The following is a 25,173-nucleotide window of genomic DNA, read 5'->3' as shown; positions in this document are numbered from 1 at the left end:
ATGCCCTTAAAAATATTTGTAAGGTAACTTCAACAGTTAGTTTCATGCTTCCCTTGGTCACATTTTTTTTCTTTTGAATTCCAAAGTATTATTTGTTCCTTGTCTCACAAACTATTTTCTTTTGCTAGAAGGAGAAAATTGGAGCCTAAGGGAGAAAAAAATCATATAATAGATTACAGGATTCCAGTATGACTTTTTTTTCCATTAACTCCAGTGGTATTTAAAGAATAAGCAAAGAACGTGAATTTCTTACTGAGGAAGGATTGTAAAGAAGTATCAAAGCTGAAACTAGGGCAACTTTCCTCTTTTATCCTGGTATAAGTAGGGTTAAGAACAGCAGCTCTAGAAGGCTGATGTGTACAGAGTTCTCTGCCCACCAGTTACTAGATAAAAGGAAGGGGCTGAAAAGTGACTGACTTGATCGAATTGAAAAGAAGAAACTGCCACACTGCTAGTGCGGTCTGTCCTCTGATGCTAATCTTGTGAGATGAGATGACAAATCTGCATGAAAGTCCTGGCAGAATTTCCCCACACAGCAGCCAGGGAAGCATCTGATCAGTTTACACAGGCAGTGTGCGCTCATTCTTTGGGCGATGTGGTAACTTGCGTATGTGGGTTTTTTTGGTTTGTGGGTTTTGTTTTTTTTTTTTAATGGCTGCTTGTTTGAAGTGTAGATGTGCTTAAGTCTATGGACAGCTTTCTTTTCATCTGTGTTGTAATATGTCACACAATTTTGAGTCTCCTTTTTGCCACCCACTTTTTCTCTGTGAAAATGATGTGAGAAATGCTGTTCAGGGTTCATCATCACTTCCTTGAAAACTGTGTAATGTGTCAGCCTCATATGGCCCCGTTACATTCACTGGGGCTCTACTGTCAGTTTAAATTGTTCCCCAAGGTTGACTCTCCTAGTATTAAAATACTAGAGGAGGGGAAGGAGGTGATTCTGTTTCTCAAACTAAACTACTGTCTATACCTACTGTATTCCAGTACTTGATGCTCAAGGACTACCTCTTCCCACTCTGATCCTGAGGCATTTCTTTTTGGTGCCAGGCACCGGTTAAGTAACCCTGGCAGCTTACTGCCATCTGTGTACTGCTGCACTGGGTATTCAGGAAAAGGAGACAAAGATTTGGTCAAAACACAACAACCCCATGCAACGCTACAGGCTTGGGGAAGAGTGGCTGGAAAGCTGCCCAGAGGAAAAGGGCCTGGGGGTGCTGATTGACAGCCGGCTGAACATGAGCTGGCAGTGTGCTCAGGTGGCCAAGAAGGCCAATGGCATCCTGGCCTGTATCAGAAATAGTGTGGCCAGCAGGAGCAGGGAGGTGATCGTGCCCCTGTACTCGGCACTGGTGAGGCCGCACCTCGAATACTGTGTTCAGTTCTGGGCCCCTCACTACAAGAAGGACATTGAGGTGCTGGAGCGTGTCCAGAGGAGGGCAACGAAGCTGGTGAAGGGCCTGGAGCACAAGTCTTATGAGGAGCGGCTGAGGGAACTGGGACTGGTTAGTCTGGAGAAGAGGAGGCTGAGGGGAGACCTCATCGCGCTCTACAGCTACCTGAAAGGAGGTTGTAGCGAGGTGGGTGTTGGTCTCTTCTGCCAAGTAACTAGCGACAGGACGAGAGGAAATGGCCTCAAGTTGCGCCAAGCGAGATTTAGGCTGGACATTAGGAGAAATTTCTTTACTGAAAGAGTGGTCAGGCCTTGGAACAGGCTGCCCAGGGAGGTGGTTGAGTCACCATCCTTGGAAGTATTTAAAAGACGTGTAGATGAGGCGCTTAGGGACATGGTGTAGTGAGTATGGTGGTGTTGGGTTGATGGTTGGACTCGATGATCTTAGAGGTCTTTTCCAACCTTAATGATTCTATGATTCTATGAAAAGGGACAGCATTTTACTCAGTTACACAATGTGTTGACCTTGCTGGCGATGTCATCTGAAAAAGTTCCTGCCTATAGCTGCTCCACGCAACATTTCCTCTTCTGTGGTGACTCTGTCTCTGGGGCGGTAGAGCCCTTCCTGGGTTAAAAGTACTCTCTTTTTGTCTTCCTCTTCTGCCCAGCAACTTAGGGTCTTTGAAGAATGAGCATTTAAGTCAAAGACAGTGTAAAACAGTGCACTGAATAGTCAAACAATGTAAGTGGTTTTTGAAGAGTCTGTATTCTCACTCAGTTCAAAAGACTTTATTTCAGTGGCATCAGTTCCTGGTTCATTTAAACTATAGCAGCATGTTGTCAACACTTTTGCTGCTTTTCCAGCATTTGAGAATTCACAAGGGTTTTTAATACTGCATAGATTGTTCGTTATAGAATATAAGCTTTTACCAGAAGTTTTATCAGACAATGCTAACGTAACACTGAGATTGATGGACAAAATAAGTTTTCATTTATCCAGAAATTGTAGTACTCAATACTGAATTTTTTTGTGTTTCATGGTTACAGAGAGATGTCACATCTAGGTCACAAGGAACAAAAGAGAAAAATATGCAACACCCTTACTTAACTAAAATAGGTGATTTTGAGAACAGAAATGTAAAAGTCTTTCCTGGAAAACTTGACATGTATTACTCAAAAGCTATTTGAATAAAGGTTTTGTTTTTTTTTTTTAATTCCTTCTTGCAGTCACTAAAATCCTGCAGTTTCAAATTTACTGTGTTAAGAATTTTGCATCATTAATTTTTTTCCCTCTCCTTTTAGGAAAATTTGCTTTTATCCATACTGCCAGCTCATATCTCTATGGAAATGAAGCTAGCAATCATAGAGCGACTAAAGGAAACTAATGATAATAGGCAAATGCATGACAACAATTTCCACAGTCTATATGTAAAAAGGCACCAAAATGTTAGGTAAGTGGAAACTGTAGAAGTAATTTTATTAATATAAGCTGCTGGTTCTCAACAGTGTATATGGTCCAGTGAAATTAAAATTTGGAGGTAGACTTTCAGGCTGAAGTGAGCTTCTTTCCTGTTGTGGGAGGATAACGTGTCTTGAACTGACATGCTGTCTTCTAAATCAGTTGAGATACTTGAACTCTTTTTTTCTGGAGTTGTTTTCCAAAGAGAGAGATGCTTTCTATTAAATGCATTTTAATATTTAAGCTGACCGCGGAATAGACATATCTTCATATTTCAACTATTTTGTTTTTTCCTTTTGTTCTTGTCTAGCATTCTTTATGCAGACATTGTAGGATTTACTCGCCTTGCCAGTGACTGTTCTCCTAAGGAACTAGTAGTGATGCTGAACGAACTTTTTGGAAAGTTTGATCAGATTGCAAAGGTAGGTTGCAGTTTGTTGTGCAGTAGGGATAAAGGCCACCATCGGAAAAAGAAGTAGTTTTTTCCACAAGAGAAAAGGCAGTTGGTGTTAGTGTTTCTAAAGTCAGGAGGGGAAGACTGCTTTGGCGTTAAAGCTAACTAGCAAAATCACATAAAAAAAAAATTTAAAACAAAAATGGGAAATTTAGCAAGATGTTACTGTAATTCCAATTCTTGAGTCCGGAGGTTTATCTGTATTGTTCAGGGAATTGTCTGATGGCAATAAATGATTGTAATAGGGCTGTAAGAGGTACTGTATACAAGCTCTATTGAGGAGCTTTGCTGTGTTCAGTTAGAAGGATTGTTTGTTGGCTCTACACATGGAGAACTCTCAGGCACACATTTAAATTCATAAATTCAGTCATATTGCATCAGACTAAGGAGTTCTTTAGCTCAGGAGTAATAATTATTAATGGATACTTACAGAAAAGTGTAAGAATGGGAAGTGCATTTTGTTGCATCCTATGTGACATCAAAAAAACAAATACCAACTCAAATTCTGGTTGTAGAAATTTATCACTGGTAAAGCATAACTCAAGACTAGTGACTACCTATCAGAACTTCCCATGGTTTAAAGATATTGGTTTGATTTCATAATTGACTATATTTGGGTATACTGAATGCAAATTAGAAAATTAATGCACTTGGAAAATCTTGTTTTTGTGAAATTCTAAAAATTCTTCAGAAAAAGTGGGAAAACTAAAATTATTAATATAGCAGAGGAGTGAAATTGCTTTAATTAAACCTTTGTGGATGTCATTGAATAAATTCTTAAATATGTCACTGATTAAAACCTGCCTAAAATCCTTGTTCGTCTTTTTGACTAAATGACATTGCTAATCTTCGTATTTATATGAATTCAGTTGCTGTTAAAACCTCAAGTACTGGCAAGTAAGTGAGTCGTACTAACCGTATAGTTGCAAAGCAGCTTTTAAGAACATGCAAGTAAGTCATGTCATCTTAGTTGCCACGACCTTTTTATAACAAAGTAGAAGCTGAGGTTAAAGACATTTGGTCATTTTTTGCAACTGTTCCTCAGATACAAAAATAGAAAAGATTCCAGATTTTGAGTGATATGTTTTAATTTCTCACTCCTGTCTGCAAATTGCACTGTTTAAAAAATATCTGGATTTACTGAGTCAAGGACTTTTGCAACTCTGTGGTTGAGCCGTAAGAAGAGATTCCTGCTTTTTGTGCTATTTTAGTTCTGCTGGGGAGTATTCTCAGTCATCTTTTCCAATATGTAAAAATGTTGTAGGCTCCAATTTACCTAATAAAAGTCGATGGCTAACCTGGACACTGAGCTGGATACTGAAGTCTAACAGCTCTAACCTAGGGCTAGGTTCCCCTAGGATCTCTGAAACTGAAGCACAGGGCTATCTAAGCTTGTCACTTGCTGCAATGCTCAGAACCTACTGGATGGCTTAAGATGGTGCAGAATGATGGATGTTCTCTTAAGGCTTTGACTGATGAGGGAGAACGGCTTAGTTTGGTAAATTGCCACTGATTTGGGCTGATTTTGGAGTTGACTGAAGAATTGCTGGGCTGTTCCCACAGCAAGGAGGGTTGGGCAGCTGAAGATGTCAGCTAGCCCAAATTAAGCCACCTCTACTCCTCAGTGAAACACTATACAGCCTCACAGAATTAGCCCTGGCTTGTTTGCAACCTTTGTAGTTAAAATTCTTCAGTAATGTTTTAACAAAAGACAGTATGAGGAGCTTTTTGCTCTTCCCCTTTCCTTTCTCCAGCCAGTCATGGGCAGCAGTATCCTCGGTTGCACAGTTAGGAAAAAGTTTTCTGCTGCCAGATAGTATTGCATATTTTTTTTTTTATTAGCAACAGCAAACTGTAGTGTGTGCTGTCTTCCTTTTCAGTCATATTTGAAACAAAAAAAACCATTTTGCTTCTGCAAAGCTACCGGGTTGGGCATCTTAATTCTAACGTCTCCCTAAATTCTGTGCAGGTTTTACGACACTGCACAATGTTACTTATGAGGCTGCCATGCAAAAATTGAAGAAAAGGTGAACCATGCAAAAATTGAAGAAAAGGTGAACAAACCGCCTATAATTCAGGTGTTAATAAAGACAAAGATTAAAAGATAGATAAGTAGATTTCATCCTTTAGATGGTAAATTCTGTGACAGTTTGTTTTTATTTATAGTTTCTCAATTGCACACAGTTCCAAGAATACAGTCAGAAACTAGTAAGACAATTTTATTTCAGAAATGCTTGAAGTGGTCATTTCTGTTACCCTCCAGTGAGCAACGTCCAGGCATTTGGATGTGGGAAAAGAGAAATAACCTTTGCTTCAACAAGGATTGAATTAAGCTTGACTTTCTCAGGATGACATAGAAAAGTCCTAGTTTTGGTGTCATTAGCCTACTTGCAGTTCATTTTTTCCTGTTAAATATGTTTACCGTAATTTCACAGGAGAATGAATGCATGAGAATAAAAATCTTGGGAGACTGTTACTACTGTGTCTCAGGCCTACCTGTGTCCTTACCGGTTCATGCCAGGAACTGTGTTAAAATGGGACTCGACATGTGTGAAGCAATAAAGTAAGTATAGCACAGAAGACTTTGTAATGTATCGAGGCTATGAAGATATTGAATACAGTCATTCTTACTTTTCTTGTCAACATTCAAAGTGTATTTATTACCTGTAGTTGGATAGTTACGCATTGGGTCATAAGTTTGTCTCTTGTCTTTGCACTAAGTATAATGAGACTAAACCTTAAGAGATCTCCAGGAGGAGGAGAAGAGAAAATCAAAAGTGTAACTTACGCTCTAACACCCTCCTCCCTCCGTAGGCAGGTGAGAGAAGCCACAGGAGTGGATATCAACATGAGGGTTGGTATTCATTCTGGGAACGTGCTGTGCGGGGTGATCGGCCTCCGGAAGTGGCAGTATGATGTCTGGTCGCACGACGTGTCCTTAGCGAACCGCATGGAGTCCGCGGGCGTACCTGGGTGAGGATCTTCCCTGTCAGTGGTGATTCGCTCTGTCGTCATGGTTTTCATAATGCTGGTTTATGAGTCTGGAATTTGTAACTGTGCCGTGACACAAATCCTCATAATGGGATGATGAAAATAGGACAAAGGTATACTTACCAGCGCTGTAAAATGTTATTATTTTCTGATTCTGTTTTCAATGAACTATAAAATGCTATTCTTGGGCAAGTGACTGCTTCTTGACTTTCCCTTCATTGAAGAAACTTGTCCGTCTTCAGCAGTGCATTATGTTTATTAGTTAATTCATGTTGTGCACAGGGATAATACTGTATTTGTAAGTTTAGCTAAAGAATAGATATGCTATTTATGTCGACAAGGCAAAGCTGCATATTTACTTAGTGTTTCTGTTAATATATTGATCAGTCCCACTTGATTTATATTAGTTCTATATGCACTCCCTCCCTTCCCCCCCCCCAAAAAAAAAAACACAACACCCAAACAAGTCAGAAATTAAAATGCAACCTGATGAGGAGCATCCAAGCAAGGGAGTTTGGAGCTGTTGGTTGTTGCGTATTCTCTCTGTGTAGCGTTTGTCATGGGCGGAACGGGAAGGAAATTGAGTGGTCCTGAGTAGAAGAGCTGAGGCAAAGCAGTAATGTAACTTGCCATGTGTTGCTCAGCAGTGCAGAGGATTGGGTCTGAGGCTGATATTCATGCTGCCTTTTTTAAGATGCTTATTGAAAAGGGTAAATATAAATATTTTTTAAAAACACCAGCATTTTGTATTTCCCTCATTTAGGAAAGTATTTTTTTTTTCCCTAAGTTGAACTTGGGGATTAGAATTCAGCTAAGAAACTCCTTTTTTTTTTTTTTTTTTTTGGTAATCTGCACCAAAAAAGACCATGTTAAGAGTTTCTCTTTTTCCATTCTCAAATGAGACCATGATTTTGTAGGTTCTTGGTAGTCTGTGCAAATTGGTACTTCTTAATTGAATGGCATTCCTGTGGGTATATGTTTAAGCATTAAAGTATTGGTTTCTCTTGGAAAGTGATTCTAACCAGTGACATTATAGGGGTTCTTATTATTTCTATGCCTCAGACAGCTTTTAGGTATATGCTTGTAACTTAAAAATTAATTTCTGCAAAGTGATAAGGGGATATGAATATCAAATTATTTTCTTGCATTGGTGACCGAAACAGAAATAAAACTAATTTGAGCTTGGTGAACGGTTGCAATACCATCCAGGTTCAATGTTTTAATGTGATGACTCAGCATGATTAAACAAGAATACAGAATTGTAATGTTTCTTTCGTTAGTAAAGCAAACAACATGACTCTGAATATGGCACGAAAACATACTTTTCTTAGTCACGTTTAGGACCATTGCCTAATCTTGAAAACTTCGATTATTTCATTTTGTTCTTTGTACTTATGTTTGATCATCTGTTAAAGAATAAAGCTGGTTTAGGTTGGCATGCTGATTATGAAACATACAGTTGATACTTCCTATATCTATACATGTCTAGCACTCGCTTATCATGTGCTTCAAAACTAGCCAGAAGAAACCTTCCATCTGTGGAAGACTGAGCCTCATGGGGAGAAAGGGTTTCTATTCATTATGCAAATGTTATATGTGTTTCGTGCTCTGTGGAAAAAGGATGTGTCTGGAATTCCCCATTCCAATGTTAGCTCGTCCTGCTCCTTTGAAAGCAGAAGTTTTGTCATTAGGAGCAGATTGAGGTTTTTATTGAAAATATGAAGTATATATATTTTGGGTTTCTGTGAATGAAGGAATTCTAAAGACTTTTGAAAGGATGCAGGAAAACTTCTAGCTTTATAAATATTTTATTTCCATTGACAGAGTATCCTTGTTCATCATCTTTCTGATTTTAAAAATTATTTGCATTCCTAACAATGTAATCTACTAGTAAAGCAGAAAGGACTAGCATAAAACGAAAATTAAAAATGCATTTATGACCAATTATTTCTAATATGTATATGCCTGAAAGATCAGAATATGTTATTCTCAGGCCTGTTAGCATAGGAAATTCAGTGCAGTATGTTAGGTATTCTGTACTAGCATGGTAAGTGCAATAGTGCATGTTACAGCTTGCCTTTGAGAGGCAGCTTTAGCGGTAGCAGCTTTTGGTTATGTGCTGATCCTGAAATCCAGTAAGCATTAGTAACTGCTGAGAAGTCATCGGCATAGTAATTTAAATGGAAAGAAGTTTGCAGTAAGATCTGAAACGTACTATGGCAGCGTGTGATTTGGGGAAGAGGGGAGATGAAGATCGGTAAAATGGAAAATGGTGGATAGTGAACAAATGTACTGCCTTTTGAGATAAGTGGAAAACCACAGGAAACTTGCTGCAGTACATAACTGCGTTTTAAGGCTCAGTTAATACAGACATCACCCACTATGCCTCAGTCTCTATGGGAGAAAATGATGCTTTAGAGCAAGCTTTAAATTTTAAGATTTGAAGGTTCACCTCGATTGCAAAACTGAATAATCAAGGTAACAATTAAAAAAACAGTTTTTTGAGACAATGACCAGTAAACAAATAAAAACATGCATCCTCTATATTCCAAAACTCTTACCTTTTGGCTCCAAAAGTATTGAGGAATTTTTTGTTCTTTCTTGTGGGAAGCCACAACCAGTGGTCTCCAGGTCTTGGGTAAATTATCTTGAGGCAAACCTACATGCAGCATAAGGAAGTAGAGGCAGATGGGACAGTGATCCCCTTGCTCGCTGTAGTTAGATAGGAGTGCTGCACACTGTCAGCTTCCATTCTGGAAATGTTCTATTCCCAGCTCTGTGCTGACAGATTGTACGACTGACAGGACAGTGTTTAACCCGTCCGTGCCAAAGAAAAGTGAGAAAAGCTGTGGGAAAATGAACAATGAGAAAGTAGAATATAAGAAAAGAAATGCTATTTTATAAACACACTCAAGTCTCTTGTAGAGAAATTCTATGGAAAGATATTACTCGTAATTTATATCGAAATACATGATTTGGGATACTGAACTAAATAACATTTAAGGCAAAGTGTGAATGGGTACAGAAAAATACTAGCTGCTCTCCTTAGAAGCGTGCTGCTGTTGTTGCTGTGTTATGCTCTCCTCTGATTGTTTCAGTCAGAAAAGACAGACTTTCAGAATTATTCTCCTAGTTGACAAAAAACATTTTCAGGTTTTTTTTTCCAGACTTTGTAACCACCTCCTCCCCTCCTCATGCATTTCTAGCATGAGACAGTCCTCCTTGTGTGTGAGCTTTCCCTGCAGCTCTTGCCATCTGAAACAACCTGCCTGTGAGTCTGTCTGTCTTGTCAGTCATCAGATCTCCTTTGATCACTTTTCTTCTTGTTTCTTATACGTGTCTGCTTATTTCAACTTAGTTTTATACTATCTCATTCTGGGAAGTGTTTTTTACCATACTTGCTATGAAAGATGTGCAACGAAGAACTGCAGTAAAAGATTGCAAATATGGTTTTAAGTACTGGCAGGATTTTGCAGTTGGCTGCCAAAGCACAAGATGGCTGAAAAGCAGAAATGTCAGCAGTGGCCATTGAAATGTAAATGAAATGCTTAATGTGACCTTTCTCTAAGTGTTTGGGTCTCTTGTTCTTTCTCCCCTTCTCAGCCGTGTACACATCACTGAAGCAACATTAAATCACCTAGGGAAAGCTTATGAAGTAGAAGAAGGGAATGGACACCTGAGGGATCCTTACCTCGAATCCATGAATATCAAAACCTACTTAGTGGTTGATCCAAGGGTATGTGTATGCTTTTAAACATGTATATTTATTCAAATATATACATACATTTTAAGTACATAGGTAATTCAGGAACAGAATTAAAGCATGGTATGAGTCATCTGAGTAGCTTGGATTTGGGACTTCAGATCTGCTGTTTTATGACATGTCTATTAGCTTGAAGGTAGTGTTATGCTGAAACCTCTTATGTGGTCCACTTAGAGTAAAAATACATGTTTGAGTATGTATTTGCATGAAGTGTGTCTCTCTCAAATCCAGGTCAAAAAGTGGGATGAAGTAATGAAAGAATACCTGTACTGTGTGGCCACTTTCAGATAAAATATTTCCTGTAGAATAGTTTCCGACATCTTCTTCCTCACTTAGATGTGAGATTCACCTTTTCAAGGTGTAAAGTTAGCAACTGTTGATCGCCCCTTTAGAGCCTGGTAACTGCAAACACCTGGAGTATTGCTATGTTGAATCGGCTTGTGGTTGATGAGTAAAATATTTTGAAAGAAAAAAGAATGAAAATTACAAATTTCTTTCCTTCAGGATCTTTACAGGAACTGTATAGAGACACTTTTAATTAGCAAGAACTCGATCTTATCTTTGTTGCATGTTTTATGTACTCAACACTGCAACTCCCCCCTTACATGTACACAGCAGATATTCTCAGAATGAGGATCTATTAAAATGGTCCCTGCTCATTTGAAGATACCTGTGAAATGTTAGAGAATAACCAGGCATTGATGTGTCAGTTTATTTTGTAGTTTTAGCTTCCTTGCAAACCCACAAGGGTTTATACTGCCTGACTCTTCACCTGTGACGTAAGGATATAATCTAATGTCGAGTCTATAATTTGTGGGATCTTCTTCTAACCGCTGTTTTGATACACCCTAGCTCAGGAATTGGGAATCTTTTTCCCCTGCTGTTGTGCTGACTGCAAGGAAATTGTATCTATTCGTAAGATCTTGCGATCTCTCGCGTCATCGTAAATAAACTAGGAAGTTCGAATGTTGCAGCGTTACAAGCAAAGGCTTGTAAAGGCAGTTGAAGCAAATTCATTATGTCATGATTTGCTTTAGCTCACATTCATTAAATGAGATAAAGGAATTGAGATTGGCTGACACATTGCTGATGTGTGTTTAGAGTCCTACTAAATAGCTAGATTATACAGTAAACTACTCAAGTACGCAGAGCTTCATTTCTTTGTAATTTGTCTCACTTTCTGTTTTCTAAATGAGTGCGTTTTTTCTGTTAGTCCAAACAATGCATATCAAACAATCATCTCCCTAAAACAAGAGTTAATGATGGGCTGAAGATGCGAGCATCTGTTCGGATGACACGTTATTTAGAGTCCTGGGGAGCAGCCAGGCCCTTTGCTCACCTGAACCACAGAGAAAGTGTGAGCAGTGACTCTTCAAGTTCACAAGGAAGGCGAAGAAAGGTGAGGTTTGAAGTAGTGATTGTCATCCTACAATTGCAAACTGCTCCTCGTGTCTATAGCGTGAAACTTGAAATCTGACATGGTTTTTGTGGCTGAATTTCTGCTATTACTCTCGGTGTTGAATGTGTACACAGAACTAAGAAGGTATCTGTGCAACAAGTATTTCTGTCAGAACTTAACAGTATTCAAACTCTGCCAATCTCTAGCATGCTATACTCACAGTAAACCTTCAAAGTAAAACTTTGAAACGATCTTTTTTTTCCCTGACACTTTTGCATCTTGGGGTCCTGCTCGCTACATGTGGTTTTGGAAAAAAGATAATTTATCCCAGACTCCAGATGCACTCAACATCTACTTAAAATGTATAGAAAATAAACAGTCCTTCCACATGCTCTGCCTGCAACAGGATTTTATCAGTAAAGAATTTTTAAGATTAAGAATTCTTAAGATTTTTAAGATTTTAAAATTTAAGAAAAATAATTTTTGCTTCTATATGCTCTTCCTGAAAGCTGAAAGGAGGAGATGTGCATGCTTTTAGGTGCGCTCCTGGAGGCGCAACAAGGCGGTACTACTCTCTGTGGACAGATAGCTGTATTAAATTTTAAATTAAGTATCCGTCCATTCAGATTTGTGAAAGTGATTTTCAGTCTTCTTGCCTCTGCTGATGTTTGTTATTTCAGTGTGTGGAGAAAAATAAGAGGGAAGATCTGTTCAATTATTTTCTAACAATTTTTTTGGTCAGAAAATGCTCACTTGTTAAAGCAGAAAACATTGCTGGAAAGGGTTGATTTTGATAAGCTTTTCTATTTGAGAATGGTTCTTGATTTTTTGTGAATAAATTTTTGTGAATAAAAATGGTTTTGGCAGCTTCCTGCAGTTTATTTTCAATAGTTGTTTGCCATTTACTGAGCATGTAACTTATTCTTAATTCCTTATTTGATTTAGGAAATATCTTTGTGTTCCACTGGGCGCCAGAGAACTTCCGATAGGTTTGTCAAGTACTTTCTTTTTTTAAAATACATGATCCTGTGCTCCTCTTGCAGTTCAGTGTACTGTAAGCATGTGATCTTTTGGTTGATTAATCACTGTGTGTATGGTATTCCTGCATTAGAAAGGTTAAGCTAAATCTTTGGCCTTTAAAGAACTTCTCAATTCACATTTATTGTTAGCAGACTCTAAAAGGGGCTTCCCCCTGCTTCGTTTTAGCGGCCCCTCAGTCATTCAGTTGCATTTTGCTTTATGGGCTGTAGCAGGATGAAAGGGAGTAGGGAAGTAAGAGACCTAAAGAGCAGTGGAAAACAAATCAAAACACCTCATATATTGTATACGTGTATGTATTGTAACTGCTTATGCTACCTCAGCTTTTAGTTTTCTTACTCATAGATGCTAGATTTGTTTATAAATATTACAGTACAAAATAAATACAGTTTAACATAATATTATAAGTAAATATATATTATATTTTACATGGTATGTCTTTGGTTAATGTATGCCATTGTAGTGTAATAAAAAATTGCATTATATGTAGAAATGCTTACAATGGTACCTGTACTGCTGAGTTAACCAAGTAGATGATTTTCACTTGTAAAACATTCTCTTAGTTTATCAAAATATTGTCTTGAAAAATGCATGATTTCAGTAACTAGAGAAATGCTTAGTAAAGTGCTTATGGATGTATATGTTTATAAGTTTGTAGCATTCTTGTTTAACTTTTCCCTGGTAGCTTATCCACTTGTGTACTGAGAAAGTATGGTCCTCCGTGGCCATTAATTGTTTCTGAATAGCCTTTGTGACATGGACTTAATTTCGTTCTCAGAAATTCATCTCAGAAGGGAAGGATAGAGGAAGATATTTATGATGAAATGATGTCAACCATTGAGGGCCTCAGTTCAACTAAGTATGCAATATTTTACTTTTTTCTTAATCTTTTCTTTGAGAATAATCTGCATTCTCAATTTTAAGTCTAGATATAAAATTTACTTCTCAAAAATGAAAAGTTACCAGGATTTTTGTCTTGCCTTTTTTTGGTCTTTCTTTTTTACTTATTTTAGTTTCTTTTTGATTTGAATATAAGAAGAGTATTACTGCATTATTATAGCAAGAAGACAATGGTTAGTCTAGCTGCTCAATGTGGTATAGTACTATGAAATAGCAAAATTACTGCTTTGTTTCTTATGGCTGTCTGAAGTAATGAGCCAAACTGCAGCGTAGGATGGGATAGGAAGTTAAAATTTGTGTTCTGTTTATTAAAATAAGAAATGTCAGCAAATGGGGTGCAGTTCTGAACAAAATCTATGTATAAAGTCAAAACACAGTTTTGGGGGTAATAATAAAATTGCTTTAGTGTCTGGTTCACTGAAGGTAAATGGTCTGTCAGTAGCAGGTGGTGCATTTGGCACTGTATTTGTATTTAAAAGCAGACAAACACAGGCAATGTTGTTGTTTTTTTTTTTTTAATTTAAAATACAGTATTTAAATTCCTATCAAATGTAAAACAGTGAATTCAAGAAGAAAAACTCTTTCTTTCATCTAAATTATAGCAAGGCTGTTATCACTGTACCTCAGCTATTCCTAATAGGGGCCTGATAGTATTTAGGGGAAGTTTTTGGAGGCTGTGAGCCATCTCTAACATCTGCTATTATACTTTCCTACTTGTAAACCTTAGGGAAGGTCTGGGGTTACATTTTGCATGTAACTGGCAGATGCTGCTGTCTGTGAGAGTGTCAGCTACATAAAAACGTAACCACTCACATGTTATGCTATGAAACGTAAAGACCTTGCAGAACTGTCAAATGTGTGTAAAACAGTGGCACTCTCGCCCTGTATACTAGGAGCCTCAACTACAACGATGCTTTTGCATAGTCTCCTTGGCCTGTTGTGTACATTTTGTAACGTGTGTCTCTTTGAACGCAGTCCGTGGTGTGGCAAATCGGATGACTTCTGTGGATTTTCACTGATTTTTGCAGAACCCAGTCTTGAAAAAGAGGTTAGTAAGAGCAAAATAATCCTTTTTGGTCTTTGATTTGCACTTCAGAGCAGCATAAGAATATACTTGAAACTGTCTGTTTTCATTCTGAAACTGGATTCTGGAGGTGACTGCACATCCAAAGAGGTTTTTGGTAACTAATGGAAAGCAGATCTTATGATTTGTTTGAGTTGGTCATTCTTCCTTGAGAATGTAATTCTGTAGATTAAAGGAGATTGTCGCTAATCTGTGGTTAAATTCTTGCCATAACGGAGTTAATAGGAGTTTGGCAACTTTATTATATGAAGAACTTCTCTCAAAAGTAATGAGATTAAAAAAAAAAAAAAAGTTTTTCTGCATCCATAATGAAAATACTTTGCTTTCTGTGGTTGTTTCATTGCAAGTATAATACTGTTATTTGTTAGGTGCAGTGTACTTTTTCTGTTTGAATAACTGTTCTTTAATTTACTGTGCTCTGGTGTACTGTATGTAGTTACTAGTGTGTGTATATACTAGTGTATATACTAGTGTATATACACTTTAGGTTTACTTCTGTGTAGATCCTTTTTTATAAGGATTATGACTACATGCATCTGTGAAGTGCTGATTTATATACTTGGTGGATTTCCCTCTAGGTTTGAAATTATCCTTTGGACTGTGCTGCTTTTCTTGACAGATGTTCAAGTGAATTTTATTTGGTGGTTTTCTTTTGTTCTCTTTTAGTTCTGTGTATATTTTTAATAGTAGAATATAAATTTGCATGTATGTATCATCACAAAAATGTAATAGAATTTTTAAAAAACCCTGCAGTTATCCTTAAGATTTATTATAATCTTGTGTTTCAGTATCGCACCATTCCTATTCTAAAACTGAAGAGTTACTTCGCATGTGCCAGTTTTGTGTTCCTCTGTATATTTCTGATACAGATGTTTATAATGCCAAAGTAAGTGTCAGTATTTTAATAATTTATAATTCAAATTAACCAACAGCTAAAGTGAAACTCATGTGCATGAAACTTTTTAAAGTCTCTTGGAGTTCCTGAGGGTTTACATTTAAGAAACATACACCTCTTAGGACTAATTTACCCCTTAATAAAGGAGTGCATTCATGTTGTTGGCATAAGAGCATAGATATCAGTATGAAAATAAAATAAAAATATTTCTTTAATGTTGTGTTTGCTTAGTACACATAGAGAGATGATCAGTTAAGTGAGAAATACTGTTTTATAAGAATAGTTGGCTGTAAGCACATTGAGTGAGCAACAGAAAAACGGGATTAGCTGGCTAAAACGTGCTCAGTGATCCTTTTGTCTGTAGAGGTACAAGTAGGGAACTTGGAGCTTCTTCTCATACTTCCGAGAAAGCAGATGTTTGATAATTCTGAAGTTTATGGTATATTTGTTTTTCAAGGCTGTTCAGTGCAATTTCCATGTAGTTTATGTATGGGGTAGTGGTTCAGGCTGTCAGTGAAGAGTAGAATATCTTAAAGTAGTATTTGTGCAACAGAGCAACAATAACCTGTGCAATATTATGGTCATCCAGTGCTATTAGAAGAAAAATTCTATTTAAATTTAGAGAAACACTGTTAGCAAACATTAGTCTGAATTGCGGTTTGAAAATTTTTTTCATTTAACACTGGTTTGTTTAATGTTTTCTCTTCTGTTTAGAACTGCAAAACTAGGAATTTCCTTTGGCATTGTGGCAGTCATCATTGTACTTATTTTGTTTGTGTGCTTTGCTGAGAAATGTATGGTAAGTTTATTTAAAAAAAAAAAGCTTCCTGCTTTCAAAAGTGGATGGATGTAATTCAGCAACTTGGTCTATCTTTTAGGATGATGAATTAAGCTATTTATTTCAGTAGGAGTTACAGGAGCTTTGAACTTTAGGTTACTAGAAGATTTCATTGCCTGAAACAGATTTTCATGTCTGAAAATTCTCACTGTAATTCACATTTATTTGGGTAGAATTAGATGGGTAGGAGGGAGGAGGAAGATATTAACACTTGCTGAGTGGGGTTGGGTTTTTTAAATTTATTTTTATGTTTGTCCTTAATAGTAATTTTGGTTGTAAATCCTGGTATTTTCTATACTGGAAACAATATTAAAATCAAAATAAGTTTGAATGCAAGATTAGTTTTTATAATCATTTATAAAGCCCCATGAAAATTACAAACATATGAATAATTTATCGGCAACAATTTCATAGCTGTTAGAATTGCAAATTCACCATTACATCAGTTAGGACACTTTGCATTTGTCGTTCCTTTTTCTTTGCATTATTAAATGTATGCAATTACTGTTTAAAAATATATAGTGACATAGAGACAGCCCATAGTGACGCAGAGTTCAACGATGCAAAATAAAAAAGATCCCTCTCCAGTCCAAGAACTATCTGAAGGCAGGGGTGGGAGAGGGAAGGGATTTTGGGGAGTTCCTTACACTCATCAAACCTATGTTGTGCTAGACCAAGGGTGAGAGGGAATTCTGAAGTTCTGTTGAGAACATGCCACCATCATCTTATTGCACAGTGGTGATGGTGGTCTCCCAGGAAAACTGTCACAGAAAGAACCGATCTCTTACAGAGCCAGGTTCAAGTCGTGTAAAAGGGAAAGGAAAAAAAAAAAATTGCACTCTGTACATGGGATAAAGTTTTATGATTAATTTAAACGTACAGTTAGATAGTATGTATGGATTTTATGTATGTATGGTGTTTTTATATATATATGAGTGGATGGATTTTTTTTTTTATATGTGTGTGTGTGTGTATATATGTATATGGAGAGAGAGAGAGAGGTGTGTGTGTATGTATGCATGTATGGTTTCTACATATGTAAAAACACATGGAGAAAAGAAAAAGAAAACTCCAAGATTGCAATTGCACCAGACTTGAGTTTTACACTGGGAGTGTTTTGGTATAGCATCCTTGAATAACGCTTGCAATCATTAAAAGTATATGCTTTACTAGATGTTTTTCTTTATAGCAACAAATGGAGGATATAAGGATGGCAAGAAAGGGAACTATCTATATTGGTTTTGATTTAGTCATCTGAAAATGTAGTTCCAAATATAACATTATAGCTCTATAACTAAAAAATACAACATAGATTGTCACTATATTTTAGCAATGTTTCTCTAGAACTTTCAATCAGATCATAATTTGGTATTTTTAAAGCAGAAATTCAGAAAATTTTAGCACTCAGTCTCTTTGAAATAAGGAAGCATTATCTCTATTTTCAGTTGTGGAAAGGCATTAGGCATTTAATCTGAATGACTAGATTCAGAATTCTAAATTAGGATTCCAGTGAAGACTCCTGACACTGTCCTGCAGAGAAAATGTATTTTATATTTAGAAATATTTCTTCCCATGTATCAAAGCATTATCCATGCTACTGAAACAAACTAATTTTGTTTCCAGAAGTGCTGCTCAGAACAGTGGCCTTTCCTGCGCCATCTTTGTGCTATCTCGGAAAAGGTGGAAACAATGCCTTTACTTAGGCTTCCTTTAGCAGTCATCACTATAGGTGCCTTGCTGATTATAGCCATTTTTAACTTGGTAAGTAATCGCATTATCTTTATTGTGTGAACATCCACACACACATTATGTGTAACATCCACAGTTTAAGTAACTTCCTGTATTCTTTTCAAGTACTGTGCTTTTTGCTGCTTTTTCTAATGTCTGATTTGCAGTGAGTTGATTTACACAAGGATAATGCACGATGTCATATAAAAGCATTAAAAGTAAAAACTCCCAGTTTGTAGAACTAAAAGTACATGTGATAGACTTGAGTTCTAATCTACACCACCTTTTCTTGCTTTCAAGATGGCATTTATAATTACTGTTGATTGTAACTCTCATCACTAAGATGGTCTTCCATTTTTTTTAATAGGGGTTTAAAAGTTTGGCTGTAGCAGGTAGAAGTTTTAAGCAGTTTACTGTGCTATTTGCACTAGCTAGTAATAACACAGATGGGGGAGGGAAGAATATAGCTGGCTCTCTTTTAAAACCAAAGACATTATGGGTAGTTACTGCTAGACCAAGATGCAAATGGTGTCTATCTTTTAACTTTAGTTTGAGTGTTGTATTGCACGTGGAGTACATATATCTGAAAAACTACCCTTTGGAGTAACCTCATGCTCAAGATCGCTCTGCTGTGTTTTTTTTTTAAACAAGCTTTATGTGACACATCATGTTAACAGTTAAACCTATCTGATAGCTAGCTACTAAAAGTTATGTCCTTCTGATCCCACGTGCTTGGTCTGCCATTCTTCTGATTCCATGGGGAGTTTATTCTGAAAGCTATACTGCAGAAAATGCTTAATTTTCTTTTGTTGGGGTTGTTTTTCTGCTGGCTTAGGTCCTTGAATTGACTCAGAGTGGTGTCATGTGAACACCACCAGAGACAGCCTAAAAGAAAACAGAAACAGCAGCTGTGAAACTGGGGGGTGAGACAAAACCGCGTGTTTGTGCCAGTCTGCTGTTAGATTAGCATAGGCGTAATGTGAAACTTTACCCCAAATTAAAAAATAAGGAAGTAAACGCTTGGCAATTTTAACCTTCTTGCTCCTTGTGTGTCCATATATGTTTAATACAAGTAGAAGTGATATCATTGTATCATTATATGATACATGTAGAAAGAACTTAAAACTAGTGACTGCCTGCTAACAAGTTTGTATGCTGGTTTTGTTGTTGTTTTTTTTCCCCAATAAATCAAGACAACTGAAAAGAACAAACCTGCAAACTTTACTGGATCAAATGACCTGTGTGCTACCACCTATGTGAGTAGAATACCGTCTTCATTTCTAAGATTAAGATGAAATGAGTCTTGGATGGTGTGTGTAATATAGATGGATGGCAGCATTTTGATATCTTTTTATAAAGATAGAATTTTTAAATCATTGAACACAAAGACTTACTCGTGCCACAAGGCAGTTCTAGGGATATTTTCTATCATTAGCGATGGCTTTATTGTGCATCTTTTAGGGATTTTCAAAAGTCTGGAGTACTTGTGGATAAAGCTGAAGTTTTGGCTTATTTTGGTTACTCAGCACCTTTGAAAGGTGTTCTCTAGCATTTCTATAAGGATAGATTCAGCACGTACTAATGACACGAAAGGATTATTTCTGAGTGTTTCATTTTTTATCTTTTGAATTCCAAAGTAGCATTCCATTTTGAGATCATCCAAATATTTGGAATGCTCCTTTGTCACCTGGCCGCCCCTTTAGATGATGGACATGCAGCAGGTTGTGTGAGGACCCTTTCATTCAAGTCCTTATGACAAATGATAAGTTACACATATATAATGCACATTGTACTCATCTGGTAATTTTCTGTTTTTGCATGTCTGTAAATCAGCCTTTTGGAAACACAACTCAATCCTGCATTGAGGAAACTGTAAGTAGTGAATACATGTTACTTTAAAACCCAGATCTTTGAATATTGTATATATTACTGACAACAGGCAGGTTCTGTTGCTGTATGAAACACAGCTTTTTAAAGTATCTGACAGCGGAAAAGTTCTTCATGAAATCAAGATGTTTCAGCTGCTGTTGCTGTGCTGAATAAAGCATGGCTTTGCAATTTTTTGAAAGTTCAGACTCTAAAACTTTGAGGAAAAAGCAGTACAACAGGATGATGATTATGTTCGAGTTTGAGAGATGAGAGCTGTGCTTGCAAGTGTCCCAGTGAAGTATCTTGATAGAGTGAAAGGGATTAAATGGCCAACAGACCTGTTTCAATGTTCTCTACGTAGTGGTTTATTTTTCAGAGGTTTGGCTTCAGGGTTATACCTGTGAGTGTTCATTACCTTTTTGAGGTTAGACTCAATGCCTTTAGGATGACAGAGTTGGTTTAATACATTACTATACGGGCTCTGATCCTGAGTTGCCCCATAAATTGTTCTGGTTTCATTCAGTTCAGCAGAAACGTTACCTGTTTAGCTAAGTATGTCCCAGATCTGTGGTAGGTCTGTGCTATTATGGGTGAAAAACTGCTTTGTACATAAAGAGAAATAAATTTTTGAGGAGCAGAAGCAGAGGTTAATTTTGGAGTTGTCTGTAGATTAAAGTGTGCTAGGTCAGCATCTTATACCTGTGCCTGTGGCTGCAGGGAGCAATCCTGTCTGCGCCACGCACTTTGTACCACCTGACAGTTTTGATGCTCCCAGCTGAATGCTGACCTTGGACACCACACCTGAACTGTGATCCCTCTGCGAGGTTTTTCAGTAATTCCATTGGATAATGGCCCTAGCTTGATGCTTGGATGCTTATTAGCATCAAAATTCTTATGAAGGAGCAGTGTCTAAGGTTGGAGAACAGGTCAAGATCTTCACATGTTACAGGTGGGGGAGATGGGAATGTGGTATCTGCTTAAGGTTACAAAGGAGCACTGTCAAAAATAGGACCAGAATGCTGGAGTTCCTGGTTCAGAGCCTGTTCACTGGGCTATGAATCTACTTTAGGTTAGTCTTGAACTTTAAATAAATGATTGTGTAAATTAATAGACTTCAGAAGATAAATTCTCAATACACTTCAGTTTTTATCTGACACTGCTTATGTTGGTGTGATGCTTTTTGTTTAAATCTTTTTGTTTGTCTTTAACAAAAAAGTAAACTAAAAAAAAGTTCAGCCTTTTAGTGCAATTAAAAATAAAGCTTTAAGTGTATGTAGCAAGTGATTGTAATTTCTTCTGTTTAAATTACAATGATCATGAACTTAGAGCATTTACTATGGTTTGAAAGTCTCTTATGCATAAAGCCTGAATAATACAACTGCTCTTTAAATTCTTCTTTTACAGTATTATGCTTACTGCTGCATATTGGGGTTCATTGCTTGCTCAGTATTTCTTCAAATGAGCTTCGAACTCAAAGTTCTCCTCCTGTCCATTGCTGTGACTGTATACCTCATAATTTTTAATACCCTTCAGCATAGAAACTTGAGCTTCTATGGCAACAGTACCAGGTGCAGTGTAAAGTTTCTTATAATTGACAATAATGTCTCATTAAAGAGGGTGTTAGATTTTTGTACACTTACTGGAATATTGAAATATCAAAATCATGTAAGTCAGACATTACAAACGTTACAGAAAAGTTAATGACATGGAAATCATATTAGACCATATAACTTTTTTTTTTTCTTAAGAGGGTGTGTGTTTTCTGAAAAATTCTGTGTTATGGCTTCTGAGATCTCTGGAAGTTTAGCTTGCATTAAAAACTAGGGGAGTAGAATATTAATCTCATAATACTGTTGATCTTCTGTTAAACTATGAAGAAAAGCCTTGCTAAAAGTCTGATGCTCAAACTGTGCTTGTGAGACCTTGCTAGTCAATAGGATAGTGAACTCTTCATTTACTTACCTCACTAACTGCACGTTTTGAAAAGTAACAGCAATTTACCTGATCTAATTGAAGAAACTGTAAAAATACTTAAGAGAAATCATGTGGAAGGGTTTTATTGTTCATTTTGTAAGTCTGTTTCTCAGATTCTCAGCATAGTGTCATAGCTGCAAGTTAGGATAAATTTATTTTGCAGAGGCTATAACTATGAGCTGTCAGCACAGCTTAAAAAAGCCTAAATGAGCTCTTAATTTAGCCTCTTAATCCCAGGCTATTCATATAATGAGAATTTAGTTTGATGCATTTGTGAAAATTAATAGATGTGGTAAGACAGATCTTACTATGAAATATGAGTGGCAGCTCAGATTTGCATGGAACTATATACAGGTGTGATTTAATGGCTGCCTTTGTTTCAGCAATTCAGGTTTTTATTTGTCATCATCTTTCCTTCCACAGATAAGAAAGTTTCTTTTCCTACTTCAAGGTTTTGTGGGTGTGGTTTCGTGGGGCAGTATGGGGAGGAAAGCTGCAACTCAGTGCAGTAGAAATTAAGATGGCTTCATAAAGATACAGCCAAGTTTACTTGAACATCTCACTACAATAGCTACTTAACAAGGTCTTAGCACCCATTTTGTCATTACATGAAACACAGTTCATGTACTGAACTGAATGATAATCCTTTCTCATTATTAGGATAGGACCTGTAACCAGGGAGCCACTGGCACAAATGAACGATGGCATTGGTGGTGTATGTCTGAACAAAGACACCCTCTTCTGCTATGCTCTTCTTCCCCTCCCCTTCACCCCCCAACCCTTAGTCATACGGATTTTCTTGAAGGATACAGGTGACTTTGTATTGCTTTCTTGTTTTCAGGCTTTTCATCAAAGAGCCAAGGATAATGACTAATTTATACCTGGTTCTGTTTTACATAACCCTAATTTTACTTGCAAAACAGGTATGTATTTAAAAAGCAATAGGTTAGTTCTTTGACTTGCAGCAAGTTGATTTAAATAAAATGCAAAAGTATTGTTCATTGAAATTTTGCACTAAATTAGTATATATTTTAATCTTTTTTTATATTCTTGTACTTGTAGATAATGTACTTACTTGTACTTAGTTATAGATAATGTAAAAATTTTTACTGTGAAAGGGTGGGAACATTTTTATATTTTTCAATAGTGTTTGCATTACAGAAGTCAGAACTTTCAAATTCTTCCAATTTGGATCTATCTGTATTTATGTGTCAATATTCATCCTAAATCAAGGCAGTAATTTAAGATAAAAATAATCACCATATTATTAAAATGCTATTTTGGTAAATATACCTGATGGTACCCAAATGACATTCATTCATACTGACTGCTGTGGTTTTTTCTGACCTTCATTCTCAAAGCACATTTCTCATAACTATATAGGCTCAAAAGGCCTTGAAGAAACTCTATTGCTAGTACACTTTTTGAATAAAATGACTTAATATTTTTCAGCGAGATATTATGTGGATTTAATTTGTCATATTTGGTCCCTTTGCAGATTGACTATTACTGTCGACTGGATTGTCTGTGGAAGAATAAGTTTAAAAAAGAACATGAACAGTTTGAAACGATGGAGAATGTTAACAGGCTTTTGCTGGAAAATGTACTTCCAGCACACGTTGCTGCCTATTTCATTGGTGAAAAACGAAATGAGGTATGTTTAATCTCTACTATGTGAAGGACAGTAAATTGGACTTCTGTGACAGAGAACATCATGCTAACAAGCACACAGAAGAATATAAGGTTCTGCACTCTTTGCCTCTTGTTTGTATGCCAAGACCTTCATAAACCCAAGAATCTGCTATCCAGATGGCCTCAAAAAATGCCAACTTCTAGTGTCAGTCTCTGAAATCTGTTTTCAGAATTGGTAGTTCGGCTTCAGGGCACAGGTTGAGTTTGGCAAATATTTAAAAAGGATTTACTGCTTTCCAAAGACCGTATTTTACCAGAGAAGATAGGCCTTCTTTTTAAAGGAGTTAGTTGGGGAACAGATAGTATCTCCTTGATAACAACCCCAGTGAGAAGTTCATCAATAATGATTGATTTGTTTTTTAAGACGTCCATCCTATTCTGCCAGCATGTCATCAGAATAAATATTGCTGATATCACAGCCATGGTAAGTGTCATAAGACTGGCACTGTCCAGAATAGATGAGAATACATAGATATCTCAACTTTTCCTTAGGCATATGAGCTTCGTTAATGTTTCTGATAAAATAAGAGATGCCCACTGCACAGTACTGTGGTTGACTTCATAGGAAAACTGTAATTTGATTACTGGTTACAAACAATAATCATGGTTTTGAATACCTGTGGTGGAAGGTGACTGCTGACAATGTGTGAATATATTGTTTTCCTGTAGGACTGGTACCATCAATCTTATGACTGTGTCTGTGTCATGTTTGCATCAGTACCAGATTTTAAGGTGTTTTACACTGAATGTGATGTCAATAAAGAAGGCCTGGAGTGCTTGCGGCTGTTAAATGAAATCATTGCTGATTTTGATGAGGTAATTAAGCTTCTGGCAAAAATGGACTGGATTACATATTTACTGCAAAATAAAAAGTTTCACTAGATCTGTGAGCATTAGAGAGGCTGTTACGCTGAACTAATATTCTGAGTTCAGCCTTGCAATCCTGAAAGATATATTCCTATCTGATGGGGTTTTTCAATTACATCTAATGCATTAGTAGTATAGTTTGAAAGTCCTGAATTTCAGGACTTTATTTCAGTACTTCAGAGCTGTTATTTCTCCTATGAGCAGGTAGAGCAAAACTGTGAAACTAATCCTCAGTACTTTCTTATCTAACCTTCATGTGATTGATAGTATTCCTAGAGATGTTTAATGCTTACTGTAGACAGTATAAGATTTCTGGTTAAATCCCACACTGAAATATGGCATTAAAGTCTCAAGCTTCTATTTTCCTTCCCTTCAAATAGCTCTTGTTAAAACCTAAATTTAGTGGTGTTGAAAAAATAAAAACCATTGGAAGCACCTACATGGCAGCAGCTGGTCTCAGTGTTACGCCGGGCCAAGAGAACAACCAGGTATGTTGTCTCTGAAATCTGCCTTTGGTATTCTGTGTGTACAGAGGTGCGTTGCAAAGTAACAAAATGTAATGTGATATAAAAGAGAAAGTAAATCACCGAGAGTGACTTTCTGAAATGTGGGAAAGTTGATAAAAGTGTATTGTCTCCTGTTGAATTCACTATTTATCTCCTAGTTCCATTTTTTTTCCTAAGCAGGTATTAAGTTTGTAACCCCAGCGTACTTTTTACATCTTTAATCTTTGATTCCAGTAGCTTAACATTTCTAGATGCATAACAGAATAGCTCTACTAATAGGGAAGCCAAAGAATGGCTGCCAAAGAAAAGGCCATCTCAGAATT

At 36.8% G+C, this 25,173-nt stretch overlaps 1 protein-coding gene across 4 annotated transcripts in view; it reads left to right on the top strand.

The window, feature by feature from the left end:
• Positions 1–25,173, top strand: part of ADCY7 (adenylate cyclase 7) — a 68,187-nt gene that overhangs the window by 38,687 nt on the left and 4,327 nt on the right. For all 4 annotated transcript variants that reach the window (XM_075161184.1, XM_075161182.1, XM_075161181.1 and 1 more), the window contains 19 exons: positions 2,696–2,844; positions 3,163–3,274; positions 5,742–5,869; positions 6,121–6,279; positions 9,901–10,033; positions 11,274–11,459; positions 12,405–12,448; positions 13,276–13,356; positions 14,373–14,445; positions 15,270–15,367; positions 16,091–16,175; positions 17,838–17,975; positions 19,136–19,198; positions 19,776–19,814; positions 21,216–21,379; positions 22,627–22,708; positions 23,284–23,439; positions 24,147–24,293; positions 24,725–24,832. In XM_075161184.1, coding sequence (XP_075017285.1) covers positions 2,696–2,844; positions 3,163–3,274; positions 5,742–5,869; positions 6,121–6,279; positions 9,901–10,033; positions 11,274–11,459; positions 12,405–12,448; positions 13,276–13,356; positions 14,373–14,445; positions 15,270–15,367; positions 16,091–16,175; positions 17,838–17,975; positions 19,136–19,198; positions 19,776–19,814; positions 21,216–21,379; positions 22,627–22,708; positions 23,284–23,439; positions 24,147–24,293; positions 24,725–24,832 — 2,145 coding nt within the window. The remainder of the gene's footprint in view (positions 1–2,695; positions 2,845–3,162; positions 3,275–5,741; positions 5,870–6,120; positions 6,280–9,900; positions 10,034–11,273; positions 11,460–12,404; positions 12,449–13,275; positions 13,357–14,372; positions 14,446–15,269; positions 15,368–16,090; positions 16,176–17,837; positions 17,976–19,135; positions 19,199–19,775; positions 19,815–21,215; positions 21,380–22,626; positions 22,709–23,283; positions 23,440–24,146; positions 24,294–24,724; positions 24,833–25,173) is intronic.

The sequence above is a fragment of the Calonectris borealis genome, chromosome 12 (genome assembly GCF_964195595.1).
Source record: "Calonectris borealis chromosome 12, bCalBor7.hap1.2, whole genome shotgun sequence".
Classification (NCBI taxonomy): domain Eukaryota; kingdom Metazoa; phylum Chordata; class Aves; order Procellariiformes; family Procellariidae; genus Calonectris; species Calonectris borealis.
Note: the sequence above shows the minus strand (reverse complement) of the source record. Positions and strands in the feature narration are given on the sequence as shown.